The 15,421-nt window shown below is 34.1% G+C and overlaps 1 protein-coding gene across 7 annotated transcripts; it reads left to right on the plus strand.

The window, feature by feature from the left end:
- Positions 1-4,004: 4,004 nt before the first annotated feature.
- LOC121975462 (RNA polymerase II C-terminal domain phosphatase-like 4) lies at positions 4,005-14,838 on the plus strand. Of its 7 annotated transcripts, none has more exons than XM_042527128.1 (9): positions 4,005-4,254; positions 4,668-4,843; positions 5,353-5,438; positions 9,404-9,528; positions 10,235-10,415; positions 11,054-11,343; positions 13,663-13,851; positions 13,923-13,952; positions 14,214-14,838. In XM_042527128.1, exons 2-9 carry the CDS (start codon positions 4,692-4,694, stop codon positions 14,565-14,567), a joined length of 1,407 nt encoding a protein of 468 aa, XP_042383062.1. In that variant the 5' UTR covers positions 4,005-4,254; positions 4,668-4,691; the 3' UTR covers positions 14,568-14,838. The 7 variants fall into 7 exon arrangements, with proteins under 7 accessions (XP_042383062.1, XP_042383066.1, XP_042383063.1 ...); XM_042527132.1 differs by having other exon boundaries at positions 13,923-13,997; positions 14,214-14,352; XM_042527126.1 differs by having other exon boundaries at positions 4,006-4,254; positions 4,665-4,843; positions 13,923-13,961.
- The last annotated feature ends 583 nt before the right edge of the window (positions 14,839-15,421 follow it).

The raw sequence follows: 15,421 nt of genomic DNA on the forward strand, positions 1-15,421 counted from the left end.
TTTATTTAGTGCCCGGATGAGTCTTGTGTATACAAGAATTGTAACGGAAACGTGGTGGTATTTCTTGTACTATACGTAGATGATATTTTGTTAATTGGCAACAATGTCAAAGTGTTATCAGACGTAAGGATATGGTTATCCAAACAATTTGATGTGAAGGACTTAGGAGAATGTGCACACATTCTTAGGATCAAAGTCATAAGGGATCGCAAGAAAAGGATGTTGTGCCTATATCAAGTTTCATATATAGATACAATCCTTGCTCGTTTTAGCATGCAAAATTACAAGAAAGGTTTCTTACCTTTTAGGCATGGAGTAGCTTTATCTAAAGAAATATCTCTGAAGACATCAAAGGAGATAGAGGACATGAAGGCAGTTCCTTATACTTCGGTTGTGGGAAGCTTAATGTATGCAATGTTGTGTACGAGACCGGATATCTGTTTTACCGTGGGCATGGTTAGCAGATATCAGAGTAACCCTGGATAAGGACATTGGACTAATGTAAAACATATATTAAAGTATCTGAGAAAGACTAGAGATTATATGCTAGTTTACCAAGCAGCCGATTTGCTCCCTGTGGGTTACACGGATTCAGATTTCCAATCAGATAGGGACAATAGTAAGTCTACATCAGACTATGTGTTTTCTTTAGGAGGTGGAGCCATTGCATGGAGGAATGTCAAGTATAAATGTGTTTCAGACTCAACCATGGAAGCTGAGTATGTGGCAGCCTCTGAGGCAGCTAAAGAAGCTGTATGGCTCAGGAACTTCCTAATGGACTTAGATGTGATTCCTAGTTTGCCCAAAATCATCACAATTTATTGTGATAATAGCGGTGCAGTTGCAAACTCGAAGGAACCACGAGCCCATAAGGCGAGTAAACATATAGAGCGCAAGTACCACCTAATACGAGACATCGTCAAGCGAGAAGAAGTTGTCGTCGCCAAGATTGCATCAGCAGATAACCTGGCAAATCCTTTCACTAAGGCCCTTCTGGCAAAAGCTTTTGATCGGCATGTGGAAGGGATGAGAATCAGATGTATGGCAGCAGATATTGCAGCTTAGTCTTTTAATATAAATGGGAGATTGTTAGAGTGAATACTAAAAGTCTAGCTTTTGTAAACATTTATTTTTGAAATAAAAGAATCACATTGGTCAAATATCTACATTCATTTGTTAAGTGTAGTTGTTCAATTAATTTATATTGTAGATAACATGGTGTGTGGTGTCACACAAAAAAAATCATGTTATCAGTTCTTTATAAATTATAAACAGTTGCTCGCGACTAAGATGGAAAGGAACAAACCATTAGAATAGTCGTAGTGTAATTAAGTATTAGTTTATCTTGACTAATAAATTACACCAGTACACTCTAAGTGTATTGAGTAGGACCATTTTAGGTAAGCTCTTTTTATACTGACTTAATAAAAGAACTATACCTTAGTTATTATGGAAGTGTGTGCTCTTAATCCTAATATAATAACAAGCATATATATTTAGTATTTATTTCTTTAACTTATCAAAGGGTGAGATTTAGCTCGATAAATCAATAGGTCCGATAAGTTAGGAAATGATATTACTTATAGTGTGTGTTGTTGATTATAGAAAGAAACTGTGTCCTAGTAATCTAGGTTGAGAGTGTCCCCAAGAGGAGCTTATAAGGATTGTCGTGTTAAACCCTGCAGGTGGACTTAGTCTGACATGACAATGAGCTTGAGTGGTACTACTCTTGGACTAAGACATTAATTATAGTGAGTTGTCAGTAACTCAATTAAATTAATGGACATTCGATATCTTAAACAAAGGGAGATTAACACACTCATGATAAGAAGGAGCCCATAATATAATTTGGGATTGGTGCGGTAGTGCAATAATAACTCTCTAGTGGAATGAGTTATTATTGATGAACTTGAGTTGTGTGTTCGGAGCGAACATGGGATACTTGAGCTCATCTGGAGGTCAAAACCAATTTCTCCTCTAGGTCCCTGTCGTAGCCTCAATGAAGCCTTAAATCCACTCATGAAAAGCCCATCTTGGTGTCCAAGAGGGGGTCGGCCTATGGCTTGGTGATCAAGCCATAGGGGTCGGCCACTTACTTCTCAAAGGGGGTCGGCCCTTTGCTTGGTGTCCAAGCAAGAAGGGGTCGGCCACTATAATTCAAATTAGGAGGGGTGTTTTGAATTTTTAAAATTTTCTCTTTGTAAATAAACTACAAGTTTAAAAGAAGGATTTTAAATTTACAAAACTTTCCTTATTTGAATTAGGTCACATGGTTTAAAAGAAAATTTTAAAGTTTTAAAATTTTCCTTTTATAACCATCCTTATGGTTGTTAAAAAAAAGGAAGAGAAGTTTTAAATTTGAAACTTTCTATTTTTGTAACCATGTTAAAAAAAAGAAATTTTAGAAGAGAAGTTTTTAAAATTTAAAACTTGGTTTTAATTTTTAAAACTTTCCTTTTTTAACATACACATTAGGAAATTAAAAGAGAGGTTGTAAAATTTTATAAGAGCTTTACTTCTTTGCTTATAAATTTTTTACAAGATTATTTCTTTCCTTTAAAGGGCCGGCCACCCTTGCTTAGTGCCCAAGCAAGGGGTCGGCCAATCATCCAATCAATGATTCAATCATTGATTGAATCAATCATTGATTGAATCAATCAAGGGAAACAAAAGGAAAAATAAAAGGGGAAAAGGAAAAATAAAAGGAAGATTTTAATTTTTGTAAAAATCTTTTCCTTATTTGCCTGGGGCAAGTGATATAAAAGAAGAGGAGGAGATGCCTCATGAGACATCAATTCTTATTCTCTTGTTGAAGCTCCCTCTTGTGGTCGGCCCTCTCTCCCTTCCCTTTCCCCTTGCTCTCTTTTGTTCCTTGGTGGTGGTGGTGGCCGAATACTAGAGAAGGAGGAGGAGCTTTGCGTGGTGTTCATCTTGGAGGATCGTTGCTCACACGACGTCCAAGAGGAGGCGAGGAATACGACAGAAGATCTTGAGGTTATTAGCATACAAAGAAGAGCTATAACTAGTAATTATTTTCCGCATCATGCTAGTTCTTCTTTGTATGAATTCCAAATACAAGAGGCATATGATTCTAGAGTTTCGGATTTGTTTCGAAGTTGTGTTTCTTTTGTTTTGTTTTTCGAATTTATGATTCGATTGTTCTTTTCGGTTAAACCTAATGTTATTTTAGGAAATTAAATATTGAATTTCTATTAAAGGTTTTGTTGAGGCAGTGGTGAGTGATCTCATGCCCAAGAAGGCCTAGTGCCTCGCCATGTTTAACCTGGGAGCCAATTTTAGAAATAAATATTTAATCAACTTTATAATATAGGTGGATTTGGATCAATAGTGTTAAGTTCCGCTTGCGATCCAAATCTAAATTATTAAGAACAGATAAGTTAAATTTGGAATCAATAATGTTAAGTTTCGTTTGTGATTCCTAATTTAATTTCTAAAGAACATAATAGGTTGTTTAAGAAAGATTCGACACTTGTATAAAATTTTTATACAATAAAATCGATATGATCTTCTTAAGATCAATCGTATCATCCAAACCTCATATTTGATGTCAATGTCTCCATCTCCATCGACCTACACCGATGAATTAAATTGCAATCGCCGCCACCGTGGTGGTGACTGCAGTGGTCTCCGGATTAATTGTTAAAGGTAAATCATTGGATATGAGTGGTGATGCTTGATTGATCCATTAATATATTGATTTTATTATAAGAAAAATCTTTAAAAAATACATAAATAATGCTCCGGGATAATAATGAACCTCCATCAGTATTTTCTAATTTATTTTAATAAAGAAATTTTATGGAATTAATTACTTTTAAAATTAATTGATTCAAAACTTTGGACAACTGAATTTAAAAAAATTATTATGATAAAATTTAAAAAACAATTATTTTGGTTAAATTAAAATTGAGTGACTCGCCACCCAATTTCATACCCGCAACTGGTTGAACCGGCCGATTACAAACAGGGAAGGGGCGGCTGTCGACGACCCGAATCGGCTTGGTTTAGAAACAACCCTAATCCCTTGATCCTCGACAGTCGACTCTTGCGTTACCTCCTCCCTCTCCGACGTTGACGCCATTGCCGTATCTCTCGTCGCCATAGGCGGTAACAGTCGGCTGCTTCTTGCCGATGGTGGAGCTACCTCCCCTTCTTGGTCCCTGCTGACGGCGGACCACCCGATCCGACGCCAACTCCAGACATCTCTCCGCTATTTTCTTAGTTGGAGTGTAGGTATTTCCTCTAATTTATGTTCATTCTTCCTTCATATTCGCAGTCCCGTTTCTGATTTGTGTGGTTATTGAAAAGACTAAAGCTTGTTGATGCTCGTGAATGCTTTGAGATACTATTTATTGTGAAGGCACATTACTGAGAATGAAGAAAATTTTGAAATTGATTTAAATAAAGATTTGATGGTAGATTGTACTCGTACCTGGTGTTTTTTTCTTCTTCTTTTTCATTTTGTAGCTGCAAGTTTTCGGTTTTCATTCATGAGAGCAGTTTAAATCTGATCTTATAGGAACGTCTGTGGATGCCATATTACCACGAAACTTTATCCTTTTTCTTGTACATTGATGAAATTTACTATCTTGTCTTAGGTTTTCTTTTGACTGTAATGATTCCTGATAGCAGTTAATATGTAGCAGGATCATACTTTTAATGCTCTAAGCATGAGCCTAGGGGCAGAATCTTCATTGCAATCTTCAAGCAGCAGTGAAGACTTTGCGGCTTTTCTTGACTCAGAGTTGGAATTGGCTTCTTGCGACAGTTCTCCTAATGAAGGGGATGTGACAAATAATGAGGAAATTGATCCTCCGCAAAGGTATAAGTTAGGATTGAAATTTCACCAAATATCTTTACATTCCATGTTGAAGCCTTTAGGTTTATTCTTAATTTCTAACGACATATGAAATAGAACAGAGATTTTTTGGTTGTGCATAAACAACCCACTATGAAAAAATGGGTGCTTGATATTTTTTAGAACTTGAATGTGTTGGCTCATGCCCTATATCTATTGCATTATCTTCCCACACTTGGCTGATAATTAATCATCCAGTATATTGACATTGATGTTATGGCTGCATATTCACCTCTTCTAGAGTGGATAATATTAACCAGATAATTGCATACTTTTCTGTTGCTGCCAGTTTAACAATGATTATTATATGGTTTTATGTGGAATGTCAGATAGTCATTCTTCTCTACTCGATCACTTTGTTTGTTCATGTTTGACATTGATAAAAGTATAAACTAATGTCATTGTATACATTACACCTTTATCGTTATGCCTATAAATTAATAGCGGGTTTATCTTGTTGCATGTGTTTGCAGGAGTAAAAGACAAAAAATGGAGGGGTTTGAGACTTCAGAAGATCTTGAAACTGAAAGATTGGTCAAGCCAATTGAAGAACATATTGGTATCTCTAATTAGCTTGATGAGTAAGATAATGTTGTCATTCCCTTATTGAATTTTCTCTAGTATAGGATGAAAAGTGTAACACCCAATTGAAAAGAACTTTTTGTATTGATAAGTCTACCTGAATTTTCATATACTAAGAAACATTAAATGCAACATAAGAAGATATCTGATTAGCTATCATTTCATTTGAATACTATAAAAAAAAATGGTAGCTTTGACCTTATATTTTTTCTTAGGTATGCTGAAACTTTCAAGTATGGAAAGAACAATCTCAGTTAAAATTTATCATAATGTGCACTAAACATATGAAGCTAGAAGCATGAGTTATCATAATGTCTAGATTTTTTATTTAACAATTAAGTACTTTGAGAAGGGAAATAATTTTCGTCATAAGGATATTTCAGTGCCTTGGGAGTTTGGATTTGACTTCCTATTAATTGTACATATTATTTAAAGGAACTTGGAGAAATGACTCAGTTTGTTAGGGTAGAGTGGACATAAAAATGGCCTTTGACTTTGAAAATTGTTGCTCAACTTTTAGTGTGTTGGTTGCTACTCGGAAAACCTAGAGGTTCCACTGTACAAAAATTTTGTACAAAGGTCTGAACCCTTTCCTAGCTACCATGTGTTCTTTTAAATTAAATTTTGGATCGCCTGCGGAACTTAACACGTTTGATCCAAAACTTAATCTATTTGTTCTTTTAGGTTTTGACTTGGATCTCCTGCGGAACTTAACACGTTCGACCCAAGTCACCTTAAATTATTAATTCCATTAAATATTAATTTCCATAATTGGTTCCCAGTACTGACGTGGCGAGGCACATGACCTTCTTGGATATGGGAGCAACCACCGACTAGACAAAACCTTTTATGGAAAGCTAATATTTAATTTCCTAAAATAACTTTAGGTTAACCGAAAAGAACAATCAAATCACAAGGAAAAGAAAAACAAAAGAACACTATATCGAAAACAAATTCGAAACTCTAGAATCGTATGCCTCTTGTATTTAGTATTATTTCCAAAAATAACTAGTATGATGCGGAAAGAAAAAGTACTAGTTATACCTTTTAGAAAAACCTCTTAATCTTCTACCGTATTCTTCTTCTAACCTCGGACGTTGTGTGGGCAACGATCTTCCGAGATAAGAACCACCAAGCACCTTCTTCTTCCTTGCAAGTTTCGGCCATCAAAACTTCTTCTAGGATGAAGAGGTTCGGCCACCACCACCATGCTCCAAGGGATGCTAGAAACAAAGCTTTCTTTCTCTCCTTCTTCTTCTTCTTCTTCTCTAAACTTGATCCGACCACCATATGAGTCTCCACAAGAAGGATGAGGTTCGGCCATCAAAGAGAAGAAAAGAGGAGAGGATGGCCGGCCACACCAAGGAAGAAAAAGAGAGAGGAAAAATAATAGAGTTGTTCACCATGAAGGCACCTCTACCCTCTCTTTTATAATCCTTGGCCTTGGCAAATAAGGAAATTTAAATAAAAATTTCCTTAATTCTTTTGTCATTGATAAGGAAAATTTATTTAATTAAAAATATTTTTTTCTCATCAACAATGTGGCCGGCCACTTTAAACCAAGCAAAGGAAATTTAATTCAATCAAGAATTAAAACTTTCCTAATTTGTTTCCGGAAATTTTATAAAAAATTTCTCTAATAATTTTTCCCTTCATGATGGTCAATAAAAAAGAAATTTTATAAATTAAAATATTTCTTTTAAACATGTGGATAAAAAGAAAGTTATCTTTAAAAATTAAAATCTCTTCCAATCTACAAATAAGGAAAGATATCTAATCTTTTCTTAATCTTTGTAGAAGCTTTATAAAAGAGATATTTAATTTTTAAACTCTCTTTTAAATCATGAACATGATTAAAAGGAAAGTTTTTACCAAAATTAAAATCAACCTTTTAATCTACAAATAAGGAAAGAGATTTAACTCTTCTCTTAATCTTTTGTAGAATCTAATAAAAGGAAAAATTTAAATTTTTAAACTCTCTTTTAAATCATGTTATCCACATAAGAAAAATTAAAAAAATAAAATTCCTTTTTATTTTAATAGGGCCGGCCACCTAAGCTTGAGTTCAAGCTAGGGCCGGCCACATGAATTCACCCATGAACCAAAATATGGCCGGCCCTAGCTTGGTCTCCAAGCTAGCTTGGCCGGCCCCCTATAGGATGGGTAAGAAGGTGGGTATAGGTGGATATAGTACTCTATAATTAAGAGGCTACGATAGGGACCGAGAGGAGGAATTGGTTTTGGTCTCCCGATAAAATTAAGCATCCCGTGTTCGCCCCGAACACACAACTTAATTTTATCAATAATAATTCATTCCACTAGAGAACTATTATTGAACTACCGCACCAATCCCAATTTACATTTTGGGCTCCTTCTTATTATGAGTGTGTTAGTCTCCCTGTGTTTAAGATAACAAATGTCCACTAATTAAGTAAGTTACTGACAACTCACTTAATTAATATCTAGCTCCAAGAGTAGTACCACTCAACTTCATCATCATGTCGGACTAAGTCCACCTGCAGGGTTTAACATGACAATCCTTATGAGCTCCTCTTGGGGACATTCTCAACCTAGATTACTGGGACACAGTTTCCTTCTATAATCAACAACACACACTATAAGTGATATCATTTCCCAACTTATCGGGCTTATTGATTCATCGAACTAAATCTCACCCATTGATAAATTAAAGAAATAAATATCAAATATATGTGCTTGTTATTATATTAGGATTAAGAGTACACACTTCCATAATAACTGAGGTTTTTGTTCCTTCATAAAGTCAGTATAAAAGGAACGACCTCAAATGGTCCTACTCAATACACTCTAAGTGTACTAGTGTAATTATATAGTTAAGATAAACTAATACCTAATTACACTACGATCTTCCAATGGTTTGTTCCTTTCCATCTTGGTCGTGAGCTACTGTTTATAATTTATAAGGAATCAATAACATGATCTTCTGTGTGTGACACCACACACCATGTTATCTACAATATAAATTAATTGAGCAACTACATTTATCATAAATGTAGACATTTGACCAATGTGATTCTTATTTCTAGATAAATATTTATACCAAAAGCTAGGCTTTTAGTATATACTCTAACATAGTGTTATAAGACTGTAGTTGACATATTAGATAAAAGACATATTTTGATGTGGAACAGGGTTTGCATGAGAAGGTTATGTGAAACAACTGAACAAGTTTCTGTTTTTTTTTTAATATTGTTCAATAAAATTGGTTTGCATAATATTGATAATTATTAAGTTAACAATAATTATCAGTTTAAAACATACTGTTATTAGCCAAATAATTTAAAATTGGATCATAGATTTCAAAATTTGTAATCCAAACATGAAAATAATTCACCATTCTATAGACTTCTTGTTGTATGATGTAAAAAGGCAACACGTTTGAGTACTTTGTTTTTTTGTTCAATTGAAACCCATTTCAATCCTAAAGATGAAGCAAGATTACCTTGGAAAATTTTAGATGGTGTGATTAGATGTATAATGAAATGGTATCTTGATCAACTACTTTAATTTCGCAATAAAGATGTCAACATCTTTTTAATTCATAAAAAATATTTAATACATCTTATACTACAAGTTTCTCATGATAACAGATGAATTTGCAGTTTTTAGCTTTGTAAGGGCACAAAATGGTCTTTCTAATTTGTTGCTGGTGCATCTGCCACTGGGAAGATGTACCATACTTACATAATATAAGATTGATTGATTAGATGTATACAATGAGATTTATCTTGATCAACCACTTTCGTTTCTGCAGTAGAAATGTCTTGACGTTTCCAATTGATCAAAACTTTCTTTTATTGTGTATTATTCTATTATTTAACTTGTTACAGTCTGATAGATTAATTTGAAAGGTTGCAATACCTAAGATTGCATTATGGCCTGTCTTATTTGTTGGATGTGCAGGTACATCTACTCTTGGAAAGAATGTAATATGTCCTCCACATCCTGGTTTCTTTAAAGGATTATGCATCAGATGCGGGCAAATAGAAGAAGATGAATCAGGTGTTGCATTTGGTTATATCCATAAGGTAATCTAGTCTGTTGTGAGAGGGAACAACTTTTGTGCTTATACTTGCATTTTCAACTACTACACAAGGTAAGGAATTTAACTGAAAACTGTCACTAACTGCACTACCCTGAGACTGTGTTGGTAACACATGCTGTTCACTACTTATTCTAGTTGCTTGGTGGACACGCAAAAGCAGAATCAAAGAAAATGCATATGTTAGTTGAATGGCCGAACAGGCAAAAAGGCTAGCCATGTAGATCATGAGAAGATTGCAACAATGCAGAGCAGTTTCTCTTTCAAACTAATTTCATTAGCTGATCATTTCAATTTTATAATGTCATATTTTTGCACATTACAATTCTGAAACAAAAATTGCAGCCAAGATAAAAAAAATGCCTTGATCTCAAGTAAAAAATGTTGAAAAAGAAGATTACAATGTTCATTTGCCAAACTTCTTGAAACCATTTTATGGTTTTGAATTATAATGCATTAAAAAAATTGTTTATAGGACACTGAGACACTTTTTCAGTTTTTTTTTTCACATACAACATTTTTACTGACGCACGTTAAGATTTTTGGTAACTGAAAAATAAGAATTAATATTAAACTTTAGTCAGTTTAATCTTATGCTGAGTTGAATTCTTTTGTACACCCTTTGTATAGCCCTTTTTTGTGGTAAAAGAACTTTGATATTGTACTACCATAAGACATGTTCCATTTTGCAGGATTTAAGACTAGGTAATGTGGAAATGGCGAGGCTACGTGGTGCAGATCTGAAGAGTTTGTTGCATAAGAAAAAGTTGATATTGATCTTAGATTTGGACCATACTTTACTCAACTCAACACGTCTTGTTGATGTCATTTCTGATGAAGAATATTTGCTAAGACAGATTGATGGGATGAAAGGTATAATGTTACAGATCTTATGAAATTTCTTTTCCTTTCCATCTTGTTTTAATGAATGTGTTGGATCGAAAGATTAGAGGGACAAAAAATAGGATAGGTTGAGATTGATTATCATATTTCCCGCCTTAAACTAATTTGCAATTATGTATATTCATAAATTTCAACTTAATTATTTTGACACAAGTTTCTGCCACTATCAAATCACTCATGTTGGTTGGTAATGGTTATATAGTATTTGAAATGTACTAAAACAACAAACAAACTGTGAATCCTAAATATTCAGAGTCGCTACATGAATCCTAACCCTACCATTTAACTCTGTTAGGACTTATTGCTCGTTGATGACTTAACCTTATCAAAACATGGTCAATATCCATATTCATGGGATTGGCATTGTTTTACACCAGCAATTAGATCCCAATGCCACCTTTCTCCCTTTTCTTCCCAGACTAGAACCAACATTTGTGGTGTTGGTTTTATATTTTTAAAATATAGACCTGGCAATGTTGAGGTAACTAGTAATTGTAAAATATTCTTGAAGTTTGCTTTCCAAATTCTTATTACAGTAATTGCTTTATTGTGTTACATTCAATTTTGTTAGATGCTTTATTTTACCTCTCTTTTTGTGTGCTATGTAGATGATCCAGACAGAAGCTTATTCAGATTGGATTCTATGCATATGTTGACAAAGTTGAGGCCCTTTGTCAATAATTTTCTGAAAGAAGCAAGTTCTTTATTTGAGATGTACATTTATACTATGGCAGAGCGTTCTTATGCTATTGAAATAGCCAAGCTCCTTGACCCTGGTAAAGTCTACTTTGATTCAAAAGTAATCACTCAAGCTGATTGCACCCAGAGACATCAGAAAGGCCTGGATGTGGTACTTGGTGCTGAAAGCCTTGTTGTGATTCTTGATGACACAGAAGTTGTAAGTTCTGTGTAGGTCTCTTTTTTCATTTGAAAGTGATAAATAATCTTAGCATATAATTATTCCCGCACATTTAATTTCATATATGATAAATAATAATGTAATGGCATATGCAGGACTACTACATAGTACAATACTCCCCTTAAGTTGGATAGTTCCTAATTTATGTTCGACTTATTGACAAATAGAAAAATGTCTTACAACAATCAGATGTGTCCATATCAATGAATTGAGTGACTCATTATTCAATGAATTGTTTCAATTCCCAACTAATGAGGTGATTTCGGCGGAGTTACCTTGTGAAATTGAACACAGATTTGTGAAGAAATACCAACTTGTTTCTTGAGAAGAAATGAGAAACATGCTCAATCTCATTTGATTAAATTGTTGCCTTAGTCCTTGTTTGATCATACCCTTTAATTGATTTATTTTTAATGAAAGGCAGATATAAGAACCAAGTCTTTCCCTGATATTTCAAATTGGTATCCATATGGTGCAGTTGCATACTTCTAATTCAGTCAAGAAAGAGCCTTTTATACAACAGGGTTGCATCATAAATATAGATTATCACTGGATTTTCTTTGTTTCATTATTATATACTACTCACATCAGATTACATATATATTATTATACTTAAACGGCACCACATCTACAACTACAGCCTACCATTTACTTGAAAGAGGATTCAAACAAAAAAATTTATATTAAAAAAATCACCTAAAAGAAAAGGAAAAAAAGGTGTAGCACCAGTTGAGAATTTTTTACCTTTTATCTTATAGGAGAAGATATGGACAACCTTTTAATCTATTCAAACGTGCAGCTTCACCTTTGCATGCATACTTCATAAATACAGTCTTTAGTTTGAGACTTGAGTAGAGGTGAGGACAAATAAATTACTCGTTTGATGCACAGCAATTGTTAAATTCAGCATCATACTGCTAAAACTCTCAACCTCCTGAGTATAGTCCTATAGGGAGGTTAGGCTGTCCCCTTGGGCCGGTGTGGTGGTTAAGGCATGGGGTGTTGCCATAAGAGGTCTTGGAATTGAAACTCGGCGTGTCCGAGCATGCCTTCCCCATGTCTTGGTCACCTGCACTAATGGCTAGTAGTCATCCGTGATTTACCTCCTCCGTGTTGGTCTAGGGACGGGTTGGCGGGGGCACTGGGGGCGAGCGAATCGCCTTTTTTTTTTGCCACATATAGGGAGGTTAGGCCATCATATAAAACATGTGGTCTTCCCATAGTGGAATTTTGAAGGAGAAAAAAATTTACCTGAAGAAAAGGCATGCTCTATCTGCTGTTACCAAGTTGAAACTAATAGGACATGAAATCATTCAAATACACCCACATATATAACATTATAACATGATAGCTAGTATAAATATCTCATGTTGGGTTAAACTATCTAATCAAGCATTTCTAAAATTTATGTGATGCAGATTGAGTCTTTGGTATGGTTCCGAAAAATTATTTATTTGTTTGACTGGAATATTCTATGGATTGGCTATGTTTATTTTAGTGTTTTATTCTTCTAGACTGCTAAATATCTTACCCGCCCTTAGTTATTACCTCAGCACCAGCAGTTTAAGGCATGCAATAAAGGAGATTTGATAAGTGTCAACCATAGACAGCCTAAAAGCCTTCAGAAAATGATAATTATGTAGGAAGATATGTTGTTGTCTGAATAGATGAAATTTGGAAAGGAGGGTTGTTTGTTGAATTTGAAAGACAGATAAATGATCCAAGTAATATGATAGAAAACATTGCATCTTTCTTTGATGTGATAATTACGTAGCCATATCTCACTAGGAAAAGAAAATTTTAGCACATGATCTTGTGCTTAGCAAATGTTTGTGATATCAAGGGCGGAAAGAATGTTGAAAGAATATAAGATGATTTTTTGGTCAAATGTTTTTTTTTCACAAACTAGTTTCTAGGTGCTTGAACTGTAACATGATGTTATTTACTTTTTCCTTTTTTATTTTGGGTAGTATATATGTACACCACTAGACTGTTTGCAATTTCCTAAAATGGAGATATTTGATGCACCTCACTTGCTTTATTATTATTATTTATCAATTTAACGTAAGTTATGTAAATCTGACTTGTTATTTGTCCCATGGTCAAAACGATCATATCTAGTCAAGAAATTGTCCATAATGTATGTGCTAACTTATTTTTAAATTAGATTAATTCGTCCTTTTTGGACTAAATTGGAGACTTAATCAAATAAAATGGAGGTGCATATCAAATAAACTGCAGTGGTTGCGCATATATTTTACACTTTTATTTTTCTTGCTTAAAGACTGGTTACTGCAGGTCTGGCAAAGACACAAAGATAATCTGATTCAAATGGAGAGATACCACTTCTTTGCTTCTAGTTGTCGCCAATTTGGTTTTAATGCTAAATCATTGTCTGAACTGATGAAAGATGAAAGAGAATCTGATGGTGCACTTGCGACTGTTCTAAAAATTTTGAAGCGAACTCACCAAATGTTTTTCGATCCAGTGAGTTACATCATTTTTAAAAGAATTGTGTTTCAATTTCTCCTTTGTTACTTATTAATAACTTATTTCAGGCCCTCGGTTCCGATGTGTCAACAAGAGATGTAAGGCCAGTAAGTGGGCATCTTTAGAGAGTTCATTTTATTGTGGTTGTCTTCTTCACTCGCATCAGTTTTTTTTTTCCCTGTTGAATTGATATCCTGCTTATCCTATATTTGTTCTATGACTTCCATAAATTTTAACACTGTTGTATGTAGTTCTGCAATCTTGCATCCTGTTTTCCTTGTTTAAATAGTTCCTTTTAACGGAACCATAGCTATGGAGTTTTTGACGTGCCCTTATGGAATATCTTTTCTTTCCTGTAGTTACTTAAAGGCATACGGCGAGAAATATTACAAGGGTGCAAAATAGTTTTCAGTCGAGTATTTCCATCCAATTCACTGGCCCAGGATCAACCAATCTGGAAGATGGCAGAACAATTAGGAGCAACATGCTGCACAGAAGTGGACCCATCGGTGACGCATGTTATCTCGACGGATACAGGTACCCAAAAGGCGCATTGGGCGACACAGAACAAGAAGTTTTTGGTCAATCCACACTGGATTGAAGCATCGAACTTCTTGTGGCAACGTCAGAAGGAAGAGAATTTTTCTATCAGCAATCTCCCAAGCCACACAACTGTTGATTGCACTGCAAAAGCCCAAGAAAGTGTTCAATGATGGCCCGGTTGGTCTTTTATGTTTCCTTGAAGCACATTTGTTGCTGATATTTCAGTTCCTTTAACAAGCTAATATCCCTGTTCATCTTGTGAGGATTTTAGATTTTCAAAACACCATGTAAATTTTTGCTCATAGTCGACTCCCCCATTTTACTCGACAAAAACAGAGTCAGTCCTAGGGGCGACGGTATATTAATGGTAGTATCACAATGTTGTTCTATCGCTGTGCATCTTGTATCGTATTAATGGTAATATCAATCTTGTTCTGTCTCTGTTTATCTTGTTACGTATTAATGTTCCAACATTACAATATCAACAAAATTGTGGTGGCGTTTGGTACATGTATAAGAATGGGAAATTAGATTCATTTTCAAATCTTGTATTTGGTTGATGATAATTGGAATTAAAATTTTAAAATGAAATTTAAAATTTTAGATATTGATAAGACTCACCTCCTCCATTTCACCATATCTAAAAATTTAGATATCATTTAAATTATTTTAGATGAAAATATTTTTAATATGGTATTTTTCTTTTGTCACTTTCTCTTTATTCTCTATCATAATTTCTCTCCAATTTTTCTCATCATATTTTCTTTTGATTTTCTCTTATCATATTTTTTTTTTCATTCTCTCTCATCACATTTTCTCTTTCATCATACTTTCTATCTTGTACTTGGTTGATGATAATTGGAATTAAAATTTTAAAATAAAATTTAAAAATTTAGATATTGATAAAACTCATCTTCTCCATTTCATCATATCTAAAAATTTAGATATTATTTAAATTATTTTAAATAAAAATATTTTTAATATGTTATTTTTCTTTCATCACTTTCTCTCTTAATTCTCTATC

This window comes from Zingiber officinale, chromosome 4B (genome assembly GCF_018446385.1).
Source record: "Zingiber officinale cultivar Zhangliang chromosome 4B, Zo_v1.1, whole genome shotgun sequence".
In the NCBI taxonomy this organism is placed as follows: domain Eukaryota; kingdom Viridiplantae; phylum Streptophyta; class Magnoliopsida; order Zingiberales; family Zingiberaceae; genus Zingiber; species Zingiber officinale.

Coding starts and splice junctions, on each gene's coding strand:
- LOC121975462 (XM_042527126.1), top strand. CDS start 4,692: ATGAGCCTAGGGGCAGAATCTTCATTGCAATCTTCAAGCAGCAGTGAA. Junction 10,416..11,053: donor ACAGATTGATGGGATGAAAG/GTATAATGTTAC, acceptor TGTGCTATGTAG/ATGATCCAGACAGAAGCTTA. Junction 13,962..14,213: donor CAACAAGAGATGTAAGGCCA/GTAAGTGGGCAT, acceptor TCTTTCCTGTAG/TTACTTAAAGGCATACGGCG.